At 33.1% G+C, this 20,761-nt stretch overlaps 1 protein-coding gene across 1 annotated transcript; it reads right to left on the bottom strand.

Annotated features, from left to right (window-relative positions):
* Positions 1-11,931: 11,931 nt before the first annotated feature.
* On the bottom strand, positions 11,932-16,272 carry LOC134684401 (uncharacterized protein K02A2.6-like). The gene is made up of 3 exons (XM_063543685.1): positions 15,672-16,272; positions 12,384-15,449; positions 11,932-11,936 (listed from the first exon to the last, which is right to left on the bottom strand). The coding sequence occupies exons 1-3, from the start codon at positions 16,270-16,272 to the stop codon at positions 11,932-11,934; spliced, it is 3,672 nt and encodes a 1,223-aa protein (XP_063399755.1).
* Between the last annotated feature and the right edge of the window lie 4,489 nt (positions 16,273-20,761).

The raw sequence follows: 20,761 nt of genomic DNA, 5'->3' as shown, positions 1-20,761 counted from the left end.
GGAGCTACATGAAATTTAGTCGGCGTTTATCTCAAGCATTTTAATTCTGCTTCGATGTTATTCGCTGCTTTAACAGCGTATCCAATAGAAATATCGCATGCACATACAATGCTAGATTTACCTTGTCCTTGTTGAGCAAAACACCTAACGGCATCCCTATAGTGCTTTTCAAGTTAAGCCGTAAGTTTAAAGGAATTACAGAATGTCTTACTTACTTTATCAGGTAAAAAAGACTGGTACATTGTCAAAAGTGGTGACAATTTAAGAGACTTGTTGTCACGAATAAGGTCTATGTCTATAATTTGAAATACTCTTTCAAATGCCAAATCATACGCAGAATTATCAGTGGATTTTGGTCTATATGCCAAGTATGTGGTCAGACATGTGTGTGATACACTACAGTATTGAGCAAATTATTTTGCTCTATTTGATTTTCACTTCATTTCAGCGCATGCTATAACAGCAGCATCTTTGAGATTGACTAACCTGTAAACAGTTGAAATTGTGCATAATGTTTTCACCTTTTTTATTTTAGACAATGATACACTTTGATGTATTGTGCTCAATATTTTCAGGCAACACAGAATTAGATAAATCAGAATTTATATCTGGTGTTTCTTTTTTAGCTGAAAAACATGATACTGCTTTCGAATTCTGCTCACTTGTGTAGCATGACATATGATACCTTAAGGATGTACTCTTCTGACGATTTTAACGTAATTTGGAAGTGGTCAACGGGAGATAACTCGCGATTGACTTCGATGTCGCAAAATGGCTGAAAAAGTCATATTTCGCAGAAGATAAAAAATATCGTTTAAATGTACATTAATTGTTTCTATATATTCATTTAGTTATTTAAATGGTTGTATAAAATTAGAACGACTTACTCAAAGTCCCGGATGTCAGTCGGCAATGTAAACAATCGTCTGCCGGTAGATATTGTTGACATTGATTATGGTACGCAAAGTGAAAGGTTTTAAGAGTAAAAAGCAGACGGAGCGGTAACGGAAGGTTCTACAGGGTCTAGAAGATCGGAGAAGGGAAAGATGTACAACAGATGGGAAGTTTCTTTCCGTTTTCAAGGACCATTCTTATGCATCCGCGAATGATGGCAACCCCCCCATACACGTCGCGGAGCAGTTGTTTTCAACTTCTACAGAAACTTCCTGGTCTATGGGCAGACGTATAGTGGAACTTGGTGTACTTGCAGAGGGTCTGTCCGGATGCAAAAAGTGTGGACTACCTCTGCAGTTGACGCATGCATATGGCATTTTGACATATGGATTGTCAGCTATTATCAAGGTAAAAATTCACAGACATTTATATTCTTTCTCGTTGTATAAAGAAGATGTTCCTTTAGGATAAGGGGAACTGACCACCTTCTTTTGCACATGCTCTTTCTATTCAAATTCATAGACTTTAAACAACCAACCTTTTAGTGATCATGAAAAATTTGTTTTTCAAGTGGTTATGGTGCCCATTTTTATTAATGTTCATTTGATGTTGAACCACTTATCTTTAGAATTTTTCAGCATAGCAAACCCCTCTTTTTTGGACAAGAATTTGATTTTTTTAGGAGAAGTATGACTAGTCTCTGACTTGCCTTGTTATTTTTTACAAAACAATTCTCATGATTTGGGTGTTTTTTTTCATTTGTTCATCATGTTCATATCCTTCTCCTTTTTTTTTTTTTTTTTTTTAAAGATTTTCATCCTTCCTTTTTTTCTAGTTATATCCTAGCCCCCCCCCCCTCCCCCCTTTCCCCTAAAAATCAAATGGTAGCTTCCTAATACTTGGTTATGGTGGAATCTCATCTTTTTAAGTGACCTTCTATAAAGGTTGGGTCTGTGACTAAAATAATACATTTATTCAATGCATGTGTCAAATGGACTGCATCAGGATTTAATACTTGTAAAAAATTAACAACTCTACCAAACACAGTATTATTACAGGAAATTTTGTTGTGTATTTAATACATACAGTAAATATAAAACAGAAGATGTGGTATGATTGCCAATGAGACAACTATCCACAAAAGACCAAAATGACACAAGCTGGTGGTAATAATTTTGAAAACTATTATTAATCTTTTTTTGCAGTCACTTAATTTTTGTATACTTATATATTGATGTACAAAAAAGACTTGTAACATAAAACAAATCATTTGGGTTAAAGATACAGTAAAACTATTAAAGATGGTGCTTAGTTGAAAATGAAGAAACACAGCTTATGGGGGCTGAGGCCAGGTAATAAAAATAAAATGACCTTTTGTCAATTGCTTTATTCTGTAAAAGCTTACAAGTAAAAAGTAATAACAATCATTTTAAACCCAATAGTATACACAGTCTGCATCGGCAAAAAATGTTTTTACTGTTGAATACATGTATAAAACACACTGCATGTAGTAAGTACATATTGCATTACATTAAATTGTAATGAATTTTTAAGAATATGTTTTCTTAACATTTTAGATACCATGTTATAATACCAGATGTCTTCACATAAACAATGTTGCAACTGGGAAAAGACATAACAAGATATGGGATGCCAACACCAAATTAGCTACAGGTATTTTTAGTGAACAACCACTGTGTCTAAAGTCAAAATACAATTTTGCAAATGGTAACTAGAGCAAATTATTATTCCCCCTTGTAAAAATGTCTAGAGGCACACAAATATGCATGCAGTATCTGATGACAACCACTTTAATTACAGGATGATCATGACTTGGGATATGTACATAATGTTTATATTGAATATTTATATGCTTACTTAACTGTGAGATCAGGAGATGCTGATTTAAATGGGGTCAAGTGGTTTATTATATAGAGAACTACTGGAGCATGAAAATTTCTGAAACCGTAACTGTCTGTAAATTCAAAAAATTATGCAAGATTTTAATTATAATGAATAATTCAATTGAGTTATTATTGCAGTACATGTATAAAAACTTACATTCAATTTTACACTAAATTTTTGTCACAAAATGCAACTTCTCCTGTTATAGTAATACATAATATTGATTAACATTTGTGAAATTGAACATGCTAAGTAATTTGTCAATATTATAATGGTTTATTTTATATGCTGCTATTACAAATTAAGCCTTTCAATGTTAAATTTTCTCTTTTTAATTTTAGCTATGGTACACGTCTCTTTGCTGCAGCATTTATAAGACTTTTTTCTTCCAGATTCAGTTGATGTTATTTAAATATCTTCAACAACATATTTGCAAATAATGCATTTGTCAACACCAACATCCACTCCTTATTTTGGGCATCTGGTGGGACCAGTTTTAACGAGACTTAAATTTTCCATTTGATTGAATAAAAAACAAATCAAACACACCTGAAAACCAAACAAACCCTACAATTACATTAACTTTCCCAGTTAAATTCAACAAAAATGAATAAACAACAATACCAAACAACATAAATTAATCACAAGGCTTCGGAAATAATAAGATTAACAAGAAATATGCTTGAAAATGACTACAAATAACCTTCGCTCAATCGCTGAATGAGGGACTATAACTAGAAACCACAACAATGTCGGTTAATCTGTGACAAATATACGAACTTGAAATCTGGATAAAAAGCAGATATTTAGCCAAATATATATTTTATTAGGAATTAACTTGAAAAAGTAAATCGGGTCGATTGAAGTATTATAAGGCGCCTTTACTGCTGTGCCTTTAAAATACACATAAACTGCACGTGCAAATAATGCTTGGTGAAAAACGATGAATTTTTCAGTTTTATTTTCAGCCATTTTCAAATGCATTGTGCTTTGCATATATCACTATTTAGAAATGCCCTTATATTGTATGAAGTTCAGGAATTACTGTGTTTAACAATTTCGTTCACAATTATTTTTTAGAACGGGTTTGTTATGAAATTTGTTTACTGAATTAGCAGTAGGGTATTGGATTCAAATTGGGTAACGTCAGTTAAGGCTATTTTTAAGTACTATATATACCATGGGTTTTACGAGGTAACATATTTAAAAAAACGAATCCGAAGGATGAGTTTGTTTAAATATGTTAATGAGTAAGACAATTTGTAATATAAATAAAATGATTGACAGCTTCAAGACCTTCAACTAATGTCGGAAATTGATCACGTTACAGTTTTATCCAATGAAATGGAAGCTCACGTAAGTAACTTTTGCACCTCGTGTATGATCTTCTGTGTATTTCATGTAATAAAACCCCTGAATTTGCAGAAAGTAAATAAAATGTCGGATTTTCCCGATTTTTTAAAGTTTTGCACCCCTTGTATGATTGTATGCGCAGGTAATTTCATTATGTCATCAGATTGAAGTAAACAAAAAAGTCGAATTCCAGCGACAAGGATCAAATAATCATTCTAATGACGGTAAGAAATGTTTTTTTTTGTTTGTTTTCATAATTCGATTATAAGATTATTTATTAGAAACACAGTTTTGATTCATAAAACACTGTATTTAAACAGTAGCGGATCCAGGGAGCGTAGACAGTTTACGTTCCCCTAATTGATGGCCAAAAAAAATCTTTTTTTTTCACAGATATTTGTAGCCGATATTTATTCCTTTGTCTATAGGTACACCCTTTCAAAATAAATCGAAATTTGATTTAATATTCGCAAGGTAAATGATAGTTTTACATTTTATTTTTTTCAAAACTGAAAGAAGAATAAGAATCATTTAGTAATTGTTTCCAAAATTAAGGGAATTCGTGACAATCCTATATAGTTTGAAAAAAGTTTTTTTAAGATGTGGTACACATAATTTATTGCCTTTTGTTATAAAATGAAAGCAAATGAAGATCTTGACCTTTTAGTTCGTTTTATGTTTTAGAGGCGGATACCTTTCAAAAAGAAGGTGGAGCTTCAGCTATGGAGTAACATGAAAATTAATATGTTATACCATTGCTGAAGCTCCGCCTTTTTCCTTAGGATTCTAGTTGAGTTGCATATTTAATTAGCAAAGTATGGTAAAACATTAATTTGCATATAATATACCATGGTTTTTCCTCACCACACTTTTTAAGCAAAATGTTTCATAAAAACATCAAAGGAAAAAATCCAATTTATATTACAACGTCATTTGTACCACATTTTATATTTACGACAAACATTTTTATAAAGCTGACTAATCGATAGACATTTTACGACCATAAAATTCCATGAGGTATTTAGGTAATTTAAAATCGTTAACTAAGCGATTTTTTCAACATTCGCCGCTCCACTATTAAATTATGACCTGTTGGGATGTTCTCAAACCTGTTTCCCAACTTAGTTTATTTTGGCACCTTCTGGAGGAATATAAAAAAGTGCACTACAAATCCCTGGTAAGTTTTTTTTTCTAAATCATAAAAAAATTTTGAAATTTATTTATCTAGGGCATGCTATGCCTGAAATTTTTAACAGATGCGCAGATTTGTCTGTACATAGAGTAAATTTTCAGGTGAAAATACGGCAATTTCAGCGATAAATGCCACATGAACCTTAAAAGCATTCTCTCTCTCACCTCTAAACAAGGTTAACCGTCCGATAATGACAATCGATATCCTATACTCTTAAATCATGTAATTTTTAAATAAGATGAATTGCCACCAGACATCAATTTCGTATAAGTGAATTATATGGGCGTTATATAATTTGATAACATGTATCGAAGACAAGTATATCATTAATTTCAGAGCAATGTATTGAATGTATTGGGCCGTGTTCACACCAAACGCCGTGTAGAGTAAACATGTTTACAATTAGTTTAGTGTAGTGTACACTGGTTTCACATAACATTTGTTCACATCTATACACCTTGTTAAGCTACCTGTACATACGATTTGTTCCCACTTGTAAACTATATGTCATTTAAATGTTCATTACGTAGAACTGAATTCAAAATTTTTGGAAAATTTTTCTAGCGGTAAGGGAACAACCATTTGACTTCAAAAGAGGGTGGGGGATGGGAATGGAAATATTCCGATCCCCAATTTGAAAAAAAAAAATGTTCATACAGATGATAAAAATTTTTATTCTGAATCAAGAGTTTCCCCATACATTATAGTGTTAGATATTGAAAAAAAAGTGTTTGATCACCAGCATCGAAAAAAAAGGAATAAAAACGTACGCGCGAAAAAAAATCTGACTTAGTTAAAAAAGATAACACTCCCCCTTTTTTTAAGTTAAGTGGTTGCTACTTTATGAAAGCCATTTTATAATTTGCAGTAGTTTGAATATACAAGAGATGTCTCGATAACGCATTAGAAAACGTTAGCTACAACAGCGTGCTTACAGCCGAAAAAAAAAAGGATTGAGATATCAGGGATCACTACATTTTTATCTCTTCTGTTCGTTCCAATTGGTAACGGGTTTTTTCATTTATTTTACGTGTTATTTAACGGATCTGAGATACTAGACAAACATATCATTTACCTCACACTTTTTTTAGTCATACATTTATGCGTGAATCGTTTTTTGAGTAAAGACCAGTGGCGAATATTTCTGTGTACGTCAAGTCGATTCGGGAAGACCTTTTCAAATGAATTAGGTAGCAACTATTTATTTCGTTTTTTGGGGAGGGGGAGGGGGGCGTGGGCTATAGATTTTTTTTCAGGACAAATTTTGATGACAAGTCGAAATCAATTTTAGCATTATATATAGTGGCAGCTGAGGGTGTAACAAACAAAAAAAAATTTCAGGGCCAAAAAGTGGAAACATTTTTTTTCCAAAACAAAATCCATAGCCCACCCACTGCCTTTATGTTATATACTCAACTATAATAGCCCCCCCCCCCCCCACGAAAATCAATTGGTTGCTGCCTTATCGGTTCGGCAATGATGCTGCTTTGAGTCTTGATCAGAGGTTAATAAAGTACGTTATTTTTTTTAACAAAAAAAACCGGTGAAATTTAGACAACAATTTCTGTAAAGAACTATACTAATAATTATCAAAAATATCAATTTTACTCAAAAATAGTTTTCTCCTTAAATATATACACGGTAAAACTAATGTCCTAAATGCCTAGTTTTGTGTACACTTAACCTACGCAAGGCCTACATTAACTATCGACTGTGTGTAGATAAAACATGATTTAAACTACATGTAAACATTGAGTTTTATCAATGGGAACGCAATTGTGTTTAATTTACGTGTGAGTTACACTAACACAACACCGAATTTATGTCAATGTGAACACGGCCTTATATTATTATTGAACATTGTATTCAATTGTAATATTCTAATATAAAATACAAAAGAAAATAATACTTATCTATATGACACCCTGTTCTTATAGATACTAACCATTTCAGGGTACCTTACACATGTTACAGTTAAAGCAGTAGCGGTAAGGTCATTGTAAACAGCTTTAGTGCAATAAATTTATATTTAAGTGTTAAAAATAATAGACTTGTGAACAAAACGTTTTAACTGATTCTTCCATAGAAATTGAATGTGACCTCACAAATGCGAATTCATCTTTGTATATGCGCTAGTTTGAATAAATTGAGTATAAGGAACACTTTAATTAGCCTATGTTACAAAGAAAATATACCACAAGAAATTCCGCTCATCATAATTCGCTCAAAAAGAATGTTCATAGCTTGAGGAAAATGACAAATACACGTCTCATGTGAACAGTTTAAATAGTGTGCAATTAAGAAACTTCATTCAATCCACTTTCATCTAATAAAATGACCTATACATAGAAAAGTTTAAACAAAACAAAACATGTACCTACAGAAAGACATACGTTGTTACATTCAACTTTTCGGGACATTTTGATATAAAGTAAAGAAGAAGGTTCAGTAAGAACCCCTTTTGGCCCAAAATATAGCAGTTTTAGAAAATTGTGAAAATGTAATCTTTAAGCTATATTTTGATAAGTAAAATGTTTTTGCTACATAAATATGAGCTGTTTTTTGACAATACAATTCACAAATATCGCGTTCTAGCATCATTTAGTCATGCTAAATTACTGAAATCTTAAATTTTTTAGCATTTTGGTTATTTTTTTGACTGTTTCCGTCTTAAATGAAAGTGGCCGCATTTGTGTTCATTCATAATATAGAAATGTAAGTTGCATTTGATGATAGTACAAAACCTATATAAAGGTTTAGGTTAAACACGGATGCGGCCACTTTCATTTTTGACAAAAACCATCTGAAAAGTGACGATTTTTAACCGAATTTTTGTGACAAAAATGTCGGTTATTGATTTAGGAATGTACGGCGGGCGGCCGGGCGGTCGGTCGGTCGGGCGGGCATCAATCAAATGTTGTCCGTGCATTAACTCGTGGACCGTTCAACCAAAGCTTTCAACATTTTAATATGTTGTTACTGACAACTAAATGAAAGTCAAGTGCAATAATGGCGATTTTGACTTTTTCCGTTCAGGAGTTATGGTTCTTGAAAGATTGAAAATGGAGTTTCCAGTCGTGTCCGTGCATTAACTCATGAACCTTTCAACCAAAGCTTTTAAAATTTTAATATGTTGTTACTGACAACTAAATGAAGGTCAAGTTCAATCATGGAGATTTTGACTTTTACCGTTCAAAAGTTATGGTTCTTGAAAGATTGAAAAATGCTGTTTCAAGTCGTGTCCGTGCATTTACGCATGAACTGTTCTACCAATGCTTCCCAAATTTTAATATGTTATTACTGATGACAAAATGGAGGTCAAGTGCAATAATGACGATTTTGACTTTTACTGTTCAGGAGTTATGGTTCTTGAAAGATTGAAAATGGTGTTTCCAGTCGTGTCCGTGCATTTTCTCATGAACCATTCAATCTAAGCTTTTTCAAATTTTAATATGTTGATACTGATGACAAAATGGAGGCCAAATTTGATATTGACGATTTTCACTTTCACCATTCATCAGTAATGGTTCTTGTGATATTGCCAGGACACAAATACAGTGGAGATCACTTCTAACCTCTCATTAAATCTGTCAGAATCTGTCAGGAGAACTGTTCTAGGACAGTACGTAGAACTGTCAGCCTGACACCTTTTAGTCAGTTCTAGGTTAGAACTGTTCTAGCTAGAACTGATTTGGTCAGTTCTACCTAGAACTGATTTGGACAGTTCTACCTAGAACTGATCCTTACAGTTCTACCATAGAACTGATTTGGACAGTTCTACCTAGAACTGATCCTGACAGTTCTACTCTAGAACAGTTTTAGTCAGTTCTACTTCTAGAACAGTTCTGATTACAAATTCTACGGCTAGAATTGATTTATAAATTCTACGGCTAAAATTGATTTATAAATTCTACGGCTCAGAGAATTGATTTTTAAGTTTTGAGAACTCTTTGTCTAAATATAAAGGCTTCGGCAAAATAGCGATTAATATTATAAAGAGTTTTGCTATTTTGCCGGTTTTATTTCAAATTTTTCGTCGAGAACATGTTTAACCCCGTCATATTCTGCATACAGGAATGTGGCTGTTCCATGCAAGTCTGGAGCCTGTTATTCAGTGATTTTCTTTTGTTGATGTGTTACATAAATTATTTGTTTTTCTTTCATTTTTGAACATAGATTAAGCCGTTAATATTGGGAAAAGGGGGGGGGGGCATTTTTATTTCAATTGTTTTACATTTGTCATTTGGGGAGTCAGGATGGCTCATTTTACATAAAAAAAATATCTGACCTTAATCTTTGTGTAATATGTTATTCTGGCCCAAACCACCAGGGACGGATCCAGCAGTTTTAAAAGGGGGGGGGGGGGGTCCAACTAAATGGCCTCATTCAAATGCATTGATCGTAAAAAAAAAAGGGGGTCCCCCCACCGCTCTGGATCTGCCATTGAGCCACTATTAACTTAAACTGATCATATTTGATTTCATCATATAAATCTAAATACATTTAGCTGCAAACTGCAGGAATCCAGTTTATCTTTAGGCAAGGATATCAATTATATTGGAAAACATTAATGATTTCAAAATTTTATTTGCACTCAATTTATAGTACTAGCATGTCCTCTTTTTATTTAAAATATTGAATTGTAAACAAATGTGATATCTTTTTACAAGTAGTTTTCATACCTCGGACGGACCTGTTATACAAAAATCTTTTGACCGCATCAATCTAAACTGACCTTATTTGCTCTTTCTTCCTGCAAATCTATATAGCTGCACAGTAATTCAGTTATAAATTTAGGTCAAGAGGGACTGATATATACAAGATACAGCAATATTGGAAAACAATAACCTCAAAATTTTGTTCACATGATTTTAAAGTGCTAGCATGACCTCTTTTTATTCAAAGTATTGAATCGTTAACAAATATCAGTAGTTTTCATACTTCAGACTGAGTCGTGTAATAAAATATTTTGACCGCACCAATCTAAAATGACCTTATTTGCTCTTTCTTTCTACAAATCTGCTTAGTATATAGCTGCACAGTAATTCAGTTATAATTTTAGGTCAAGAGGGACTATAATATACAAGTTACAGCAATATTGGAAAACAATGACTTCAAAATTTTGTTTGCATGAATTTATAGTGCCAGCATATCCTCTTTTTATTCAAAGTATTGAATCGTAAACAAATATCAGTAGTTTTCATACTTCAGACTGAGTTGTGTAATAAATTCGTTTGACCGCATCAACCAAAAATGACCATATTTTCTTTTTGTTTATGCAAGTCTATATAGTTGGACAGTACATCAGTTATAATTTTAGGTCAAGAGGGACTGTAGTTTATAAATAACTGCAATATTGGAAATCAACAACCACAAAAAAAAATTCGCATTGATTGAGAGTGCCATTATTTCCTACTTTTATTCAAAATATCGCATCAGAAACAAACATCAGCTAGTTTTCATACCTCAGACTGACTCATGGAACAAAAATATGTGTCTGGGCAACAACAACCCAACCATAGAGCAGACAGCAACGGATCACGATGGATTGTATAATTCAAATGACAGCGTGTCCTCTTTTTATTCAAAATATTGAATTTCAGAAGTTTCGATATATCAGACTGAGTCGTTTTAATAACAAAATTATTTAACCGCATCAACCAAAACTGAACATATGGGACCTTTTATAGCTTGTTGTTCGGTGTGAGTCAAGGCTCAGTGTTGAAGGGCGTACATTGACCTATAATGGTTTACTTATTTTTAAATTGTTATTTGGATGGAGAGTTGTCTCATTGGCACTAACACCACATCTTCATGATCTTCCTATATCTATATATTCTTTATCAAGTAAATATATATGGCTTCATTGTTAACCAATAAAATTTCTAAGTCAGGACAGATATTGTATGATAAAGAGGACACCAAATTTTATCCACATCAGAGCGCCATTATTTCCTCTCTGTATCGATAATATTACTATTTAAGGAATGACTGTAATATTTTTTCTGTCTATGAAGAAAAAACATAAAAAATTTGGTGCACACTGATAAATGCACGTAGAGGGTTTTTTAACAGTGTGCACCACATTTTTTACGTTATATATATCATGTATAATATAATAGACAGAAAAAATATTACAGTCATTTCTTATAATTTAATTCTAAATTTCATTTTAACAAAATGTTTAAACCTTGGCAAACCATAAAAAAACGTTGATGATGTTACGTTCACATGACTAACTTATGTCTATGGGTGTTGTAATGTATTGGTTGTTGATGGTCATCAAACTACTGGATTTAACCAAATTAATAAAGCCAATAAAGTATCACATTTATTGTTCACATCAGACAAGCTAACAACATCCGGTTACACAAGTATAGCTAATAACCAAAAAGGTTAATATGGTTAAATACCAAAATGAATATTTAGACAGATATTACATTTCTCCCCTTTTACTAAAAAAAAATCTGTATTCCCTTTTCTTTGAATTTCTAAATTCTCTTCAGCTTTTAAGTAATCTTTCAAAACTTAACCAGCAAAATTTTTACTGAAAATTGTCTTTTAAAAAAAAATCAAAATTAACATGATTAACCTGAGTATCAAGTAAAATACTGTAAATGTATGAAAATACTTTAAAGTTCATAATACTAAATTCTTGACTAGAATTTGATTTAACAAAAAACAATAAAAAATTGTCATCTAAATTAACTGTCTATAAACTCAAGTAGACAATTGTCTCAATTGCTTAAAAAAAAATCTTTGTATCTGGATGGTAGTTTCCGGTCACGAGTTGGTCTAGTCGGTTTGGACGGCTCTAGACTTGGGACGGATTTCATCAATTTGTTAGACTGAGCTTTATCATTAATTCCACCATTCTGATTTCCTTTTAACACATTTTGATTTTCACTAGATATATTTTGATTTTGAACTTCACTATAGACATTTTGATTGTCACTATAGACATTTTGATTTTCACTATTGACATTTTGATTTTCACTATTGACATTTTGATTTTCACTACTGACATTTTGATTTTCACTATTGACATTTTGATTTTCACTATTGACATTTTCACTATTGACATTTTGATTTTCACTAGATTTCCTTTCAATGAATCTTTTGATATGTGTGACATTTCTCTTATATGTATCACCATCATCATTTTGAACAACGACACTATTTCCATGCTTTTCCAGCAGTGTGAATGGTTTCGGATTGAAGGTTGTAGACAATTTATTTCCTCTATTTTGTTTCACTAAAACAGAATCTCCTGCTTTCAAATCATTTGTTGTCGCATTCCTTCTTGTGTCCGCATATAGTTTTCCTTTCTCCTTCCTTTGACTATCTCGGTCACGCACTTCAGTGTCGTCATGTGAACGGATCTGAATATCAGGTAGTTTTGTGCGAAGCGTTCTATTAAATAACAATTCAGCTGGGCTTACACCTGTAGTACAATGAGGTGTTGACCTGTACATCTTCAAATACGTTTGTATTTCAGTACTCAAGTTCTTTTTCTCAGCATTTGCAATACGCATGCGCTTTAGCAATGAACGGTTCTGACGCTCTATTTCCCCGTTGGCAGCTGGCCATAAGGGTGTAATTCTTCTATGCACTATACCATTTTGATCCAAGTATGTTTTAAAAGTGTCACTAATAAATTGAGGTCCATTGTCAGTTGCGATTGAAATAGGTAAACCATGTATAGTAAACATTTTGTCCAGAGCATCAATTACACGGTCTGCGCTTGTACTTTTACTCATAATTGTCACTTCCAACCATCTTGAATAGTAGTCAACAACGGTAAATAGATATTCTCCAGACGGTAACGGTCCTAAAAAATCTGCTGATATCTGTTCCCACGGTTTAGACGGAAGTGACGTTCGTATCATCGGTTCTGGTTTCTCTGGGTTTGCGACAAGCTGGCACCCATAACAAGACTTACAATACTCTTCAATACTCTTGTCCATGTTTGGCCACCAAACTTTTGATCTTAATCTTTGTTTCATTAAAACAATTCCAGGATGTCCCTCATGTCCTAACTTCAGTATCTGATTCCTCAATTCAGTCGGTATAATTAGTCTTGTTCCACGAAGAACAATATGACCTATAGAACTAAGTTCCTGTTTCACTGTTAAATACTGTTTGTTTAGCAAATCTTGCCATCTTCCATTTAACAAACAATTTCTAATATTTTGTAATTCTTTGTCATTAAGTGACATTTTATCCACATCTTCAATCTTTACAGCGTTTGGTGTAGATTCAGATGCAACAAAACGTATATACTCCTCAGCTTGATTTATTTCTCCTTGTTTTGATTCATTTTTCGGTACCACTAATAACCGGGATAGAGAATCTGCAATATTCTTTGATCCTGGAATATATTTCACAACATATTTAAAAGGTTGCATTCTAAGCATCCACCTTTCAACTCGAGCACATGGTTTAGACTTAGGCGAGAATATAAATTCCAATGGACGATGGTCTGTTAGCAACTCAAAATCATGACCCAGTAAATACATGTGGAACCTTTCACAGGCCCATACTAACCCCAACGCCTCTTTTTCAGTTTGTGAATACTTCCTTTCGATAGTTGTGAGACTTCTGCTTGCATAGCATATGACTTTGTACTCGTCATTCTGTTTCTGTACTAGAACAGCACCTAAGCCGACAGGGCTGGCATCTGCAATTACTTGAGTTTTCGCTTTTAAGCTGAAATAGCTTAAATTAGACGCAACCACCAGACCTTTTTTCAATTTTTCGTAAGAATCATTTTGTTCTGGTCCCCATTGAAATTTTGTCTCTTTGTGGAGCAAGCGGTGTAGTGGTTCTGCTACAGTTGCTAGATTTGGTATGAAACGACCAACAAAATTAACTAACCCTAGAAAACTCCTGATCTCAGAAACTGATTCTGGCCTTCTAGCATTTACAATTGCTTCAACTTTAGACTGAGACACACCAATCCCATGTTCTGATAACATGTGACCCATAAACTCAATGTTTGCCATGTTGAATTTACACTTGTCAATATTAAGTGTCAGTCCTCTTTCCTCTAATCTTTGAAGAACAGCATCGAGTGTCTCATTATGCTCATTAGAAGTAGAGCCATACACAACAACATCATCAAAAATGTTTCTTACTCCTTCAAGTCCTTGAAATACCTGACTCATTACTTTGTTATACATCTCTGGGGCGCAGTTTATTCCAAACATGAGCCTTTTATATCGGAATATTCCTTTATGTGTCATGAAGCAAGTTATCTGTCTGAACTCTAGTGTCAGTTCAATTTGATGGTACGCAAGTTTAATATCTAACTTTGAGAAGACTTTACTTTGATTCAAATCTTGAATTACCTCATCTACAGTTGGAATTGGATATCTTTCACGCATGACTGCTAAATTTGCGCGCCTCATGTCAACACATATGCGTATATCACCATTTTTCTTTGGTACAACCACAATTGGCGATGTCCACTGACTTGGCCCATTAACAGCTTCAATAATGTCCTGTTCTACAAGTTCATTCAGTTTTTCTTCTAACTTTCCTCGCAAATGATACGGTATACGACGTAATGGCTGAATTACAGGTTGAATGCTTTTGTCAATAGGAATTTTCAATTGAAAGTCTACTAATTTTCCCACACCTGAAAATACCTTTGGAAATTTACTTGTATAGTTAGTTTTCACCACATTATCAGTCACTGTGTTAACATTTGTCTCTATTTTCAATACACCAAGTTCTATTGACGTCTTATGTCCAAGTAATGCCTGGCCGTCTTCCTCAATCACGAAAAAATCAGCTGAAACACAGCGGTCGTTCACACAAACATTTGAATTAAAACTGCCTGCTATAGTAAGTGGCTTATTACTACCATAAGCGTACAAATTCTTAGACGATGTCTTAGACTCACACTTAATCTTATTCTTCTTTAAGTGTTCCCAAAGTGTCCTATCTATAATGTTTACAGTTGCACCAGAATCAATCACCACAGGAACATCTATACCTCCAACATTAACTGTAAATTTGCTGACTTTGCCTTGATTCCCATGTACTGTAAATGCATAATCATCATCTTCGTTATCGTAATCTGGTTCACTGCATGTATCATCTGCAGACTCAACATGTCGCACATTTGTTTTTCTTGAATAGTGATTCTTTGAATTTTTTTTCTTCGACTTGCAACATTTTTCAAAATGTCCTTCATTTTGGCATAATCTGCATTTCTTCCCTTTTGCTGGGCATTTTGGGTCTGTTTTGTAATGTCCAGAAAACCCACATGCGTAGCATGATATTTGTTTAAACTCTGATTTATTTTGATTTTGTTTCTTACTTGCATAAGTTGAAACTTTGTTGACAGATTCAATTGGTTGTTCTATCGAAGTTGCCTGTTTCTCTGCAGCTTCCATTGCCTGTGCCGTTTCACGCAATTGATGTAAGGTAACATTGTGCCTTTCTAATAATTTTCTTCTCAATCTCTTTGAACTACATTTGTCTATTACTTGGTCGCAAATAGCTTCGTCTACATTACCAAAATTGCAATAAATTACCTTTTGTCGTAACCTGGTTATATATTGTTCAATTGTTTCTTGGGGTTTTTGTTCCATTGCCCGGAATTGGTTCCTTTGAAAAGAGTTATTTACTTGCGGTGTAAAGTGATTGTTCAAAATTTCTACAGTAACTTCGTACACTGTTTCATGTTCACCCGGGTCTCGTTCCACCAGGGTATAATACACATCTTGTACTTCCATTCCCGCACTGTGTAACAATAATGCTTTTTTCTGTTGTGCCTCTACAACTCCTTTACCTGTTGCATACAAATTAAAAGATCGAAGCCAGCGTGTCCATCTTTGTCCCAACGAATTAATGTCATTGCCAACGTCAAAAAATGGAATTAAACCAACATCAGACAATATTGGACGTGCTTCTGCCATCTTCTGTTATCCTCGATTATCCTCGTCGCCAAATTGTAATGTATTGGTTGTTGATGGTCATCAAACTACTGGATTTAACCAAATTAATAAAGCCAATAAAGTATCACATTTATTGTTCACATCAGACAAGCTAACAACATCCGGTTACACAAGTATAGCTAATAACCAAAAAGGTTAATATGGTTAAATACCAAAATGAATATTTAGACAGATATTACAGGTGTTGATAACAAAATAACGTCAGAAGACCCGTTACATCCAAACTTAAATTATTAAATATTGAACCGTCACAAAAGTGACTTTTAAGTCAGTAGTTCATGATGTTTTTTTTAAACAAAACTATTTAACGGCATAATCCAACACTCACATGACTGATTCATATACTTTATTTTAAAATGAAAAGTACATGTATGAGAAGTTCTCTTCTTGGACTTGGATTTTTAAGAATAGTATACTGACTATACTGTTAATATATAATTTGAAGAAGGACAATGGTTGGTTTTGTTTGTAGCCTAACGTCCAGTGGCAAATATTTCATTTATGTTCAGATCGAGTATATTTTTCAGACTTTCAGGACTCCCAGATATTATTCATAATCGTTATGGATAAGTTTGGCAACGAGCTACATGTAATGCAAATGTACATAGTTTTTTTTACGTTTAACAACACTGATTTCATTAATCCCATAATCCATCCACTGTACAATTTTCGTTTGAACATTTGTCAAAACAGAATCCTAAGTCATGAATGTAAATCCAAGGCAAACAAGGTAAATTAAGATTAAATTTCCATGAATTAAATGCAGAGTTATATTTATGAAGAGACTGTTAAACACGGGGAACGAAGAAACGTAAACAATGATGTTTCATTTGCAATCTTATAAAAATATTTCTCCGATGAGTTGGATAACCTCCTATCCACTTCGATATTTGTACATGTAAATTTTGATCAGTAAAAGTATAGAAAAATCCGCTATTATATATAGTAAAGTAATTGGAACTGATTTTTTCTTCTAAATTCTAAAGTGCCCTTTCTGCAGTGACGTCATTTAGAACTGTTCTTCAGTCCTGACTGATTTGGTCAGTTCTGCTGACAGTTCTACAGTTAGAACTGATTTGGTCAGTTCTACCTAGAACAGTTTTAGACAGTTCTACCCTAGAACTGATCCTGACACGTCTACCTAGAACTGATTTAGTCAGTTCTACCTAGAACTGATCCTGACAGTTCTACCTAGAACAGTTCTAGGGTAGAACTGTTCTGGCTAGAACTGTTCTAGGACAGGTTAGAACAGTTCTATGACAGATTATTCTGACAGTTCTAATGAGAGGTTAGAACTGATCTCCACTGTAAATGTTAATAAATCCGGTTTGCTGTCGTTGTGACAGGCTCTTGTTGGAATATAGGATGGATTTTTCATATTCAAGCTTGAATCAGAGCGTTTTTAATGACTAAATCGGTTAACATATTTCACATAAACTAATTGAATCAATTGAAATATACACTTAAGTGTTTAAAAAGTGTCCATAAACTTTCGTTAGATGAACCTGAAATTTGAGGCCAAAATTGGCCCTTATCGGACCTACTCCTTTTGGGCAAGTTTTGTCCAAAACTGAACATTCTCTTTATAACGGGTAACATTAATTCCCTATGTGTTTTTTTTTTATCTTTGTCTGATTGTATCAGAGTTACTTATTCTAACCCCATTTCAAGTTTTCCCAATAGGTTTATTTTTTTATAAACAATCATTATGAGTAATTCATTTCAACCAACGAGTGTATTAATTTTTTGTACAAGCTCTCTAAATTCCAATTTGCCGTTGCTAAAAATAGACAATCGTTGATCCTGGCATCTTTGGTGAGTTTATTTTCATATATACAGCAATATAAAGATTCGTAAATGAGTTTGCTTCAATGAACGTCTCTGAGTTTGACAATGTTTGGTCTAGATGTCAGTTCCGTAGGTGCGTAGGCTAAATGTTTAACAATAGCAAAACTTGGACTTCTGAATTTGTATATATCTCAAAACACTATTCCTTAGAATCTATTTGAACTTCATGATTGCCTAATGCTGATTTCTCATATTTTTTCGTTATAATGTGTCTTATATCCTTATATATATCTTCTAAATATTCAGGAAAAAATCAAATCATTGACTCATCATCAACACAATAAGTACTAGCTGTGACATATTCGACTGGAATCGACTAATTGGTTGAATATTTGTAAAATGAGGGCATGTATGATACTAGAGACGCTGTCAAAGAGTTTGCATATGGTAATCTACAATCGTCTCAGGATATTAATTATTGAAAGGGTCTGTCAACAAATAGAGAGTGTGGCACTCTTTACAAACAAGGAAACAGATTTGTTTGTCCCATTAAGACAAGATATAAATATGTTTTTTACACCATTCCAAGCAAAACAGACCAATCATTCAACACAGGTGTGCTTCTGGATTGGATAAGTCAAGACATATGATAAAAATGGGAACTTTGCTAACTTTCATAGCTCATCTGTTGTAATTAAAATTGAGAATTGAAATGGGGAATCTGTTAGAGACCAAAGCAAAGAGCAGAAAACAGCCAAAAGTAACCAATAGGTTTTCAACACAGCGAGAAAATCCCGCAACCGGAGGCGTGCTTCAGTCGTCCCATAAACAAACATGTGTACTAGTTTAGTGATAATGGACGTCATGATCAATTCCGAGTTATATAAATGATCTAATATTATAATTCATACAAGACTAACATTGTCTTTACTTTGTAGAATGTCATTGAAGTGGCATTATAAATGTCAAAAAAAATTACAATTATTGCACTAAAAAAGAGGAGTTCGGCAACGAGAGGCGCAAAGTTCGTTCCCACAAGAATGCCGACAAAGTGTTGAATAAGTCTACCTCCAAATTCAACAAAATATATGTTATCAATAAGAAACTCTAGCATACATGTACTAATCACTTGTTCCTTTGTGTAGCATATATATTTATTGTTTACTTTTAACAAAATAAGTCGTATGGTATCTTAAAGAAATGAATTTATAACGTAAGCATACCATTTTGATGTGAAAGCATTGTGAAATATGTCGCTTATACGATTTTCAATTTCCCATGCGGAGTGGTAGTACAATGTTTACATGATTGAAAAATCAAAGGTTTTGATAGAACTAATTTCAGAGAAAAATCGGGTTTTAAAGTTATCCAGAATTTCTTCAAGTTTTTAAGAATCCATGTACGGTTAATACCTTTACGCAAGTACCGTTGTTGTATACGTCATTTTATGATGCTTTGGGATCCAATACAAACAAGGCTAGAATGCACAAAAGCTGCTCTTCTTCTAAAAAAAAAGTAAGATTTTTTTTATGTATTCACAAAACTAATGTTAACGATTTAAGAATTAAATGTTTCTTTTTGTTTACCTGTGAACGTGTTGACCGAAGAAAATTTGGTATGAAATTCCGCGCTTCAATAATAGAAATATGCACACAATCATGCTTTTATAATACGATTTTTATCAAGCTTAATATTTAATTTACCTGTGCACTGTTTGATGGAAGCTCTTGTCATCACGAAAATTACATATCATTTTGAAATTAAGTTTAATATCAGAATTACGTGAGATTGATGTTAGCCAATCATACTAACATATCTATTATAAGAAAACATAGATATAAGAAGATGTTGCGTGAGTGCCAATTAGACAACTTTCTTTCCATGTCACAGTTTAAAACCATTATACGTCAAAAAAAGTAAAATCACAAAAATACTGAACTTCAATTCAGAAAGTCCATAATCACATGGTAAAATTAAATAACAAAACGCATCAAAAACGATTGGACAAGAACTGTCATATTCCTGACTTAGTACATGATTTTTCAAATGTACAAAATGGTGGATTAAACGTTGTTCTATAGCGCTAACCCTCTCACTTTAATGACAGTCTCATCAAATTCCGTTATATTTACATTGATGCGTTAAATAAACAAACACAATAAATAAAATAGTAAAAATATGGGTACATCATTCATCATCGTATAACAATTATAAAAGGGGCAATTTAACAAAGCACGGTCTTCAACACGAAACCTTAGCTCACACCGAACAATGAGCTAACGAGAGCCCTATAAATGACAAGTGTAAAGTCTAATCTATAACAAAAGCGAATTACGAGAAAAACTTATGAACCATGTGATATAGAAATTAAATCAAAATTTTCCAACTGGCATACTGTATATCTGGACATTTTTGACAGTTTCGATTTTCTAATCCTCATTTAATTATGCAAGGTGTTAATCTGAAATATGCTTTTATTCTATTAATGATATAGATTCTATATTGTTAAGTTTGATAGTTCAATTACATATAATTTCCTCTTTTGCTTTCCTGATTAATTTCCGTTATTTGGGAAAATAAATTTTCCACTATTAAATGTGATGCCGGGATAAAATTGTTTTATTTCCGTGTAATAATATCGTATTAAGAAAGCACCTTGTCC

The sequence above is a fragment of the Mytilus trossulus genome, chromosome 9 (assembly GCF_036588685.1).
Source record: "Mytilus trossulus isolate FHL-02 chromosome 9, PNRI_Mtr1.1.1.hap1, whole genome shotgun sequence".
Classification (NCBI taxonomy): Eukaryota; Metazoa; Mollusca; class Bivalvia; order Mytilida; family Mytilidae; genus Mytilus; species Mytilus trossulus.
This window is presented reverse-complemented; position numbering and strand designations above follow the sequence as displayed.

Coding starts and splice junctions, on each gene's coding strand:
- LOC134684401 (XM_063543685.1), bottom strand. CDS start 16,272: ATGGCAGAAGCACGTCCAATATTGTCTGATGTTGGTTTAATTCCATTT. Junction 15,450..15,671: donor CAAAGTTTCAACTTATGCAA/GTAAGAAACAAA, acceptor TTGAGTCTGCAG/ATGATACATGCAGTGAACCA.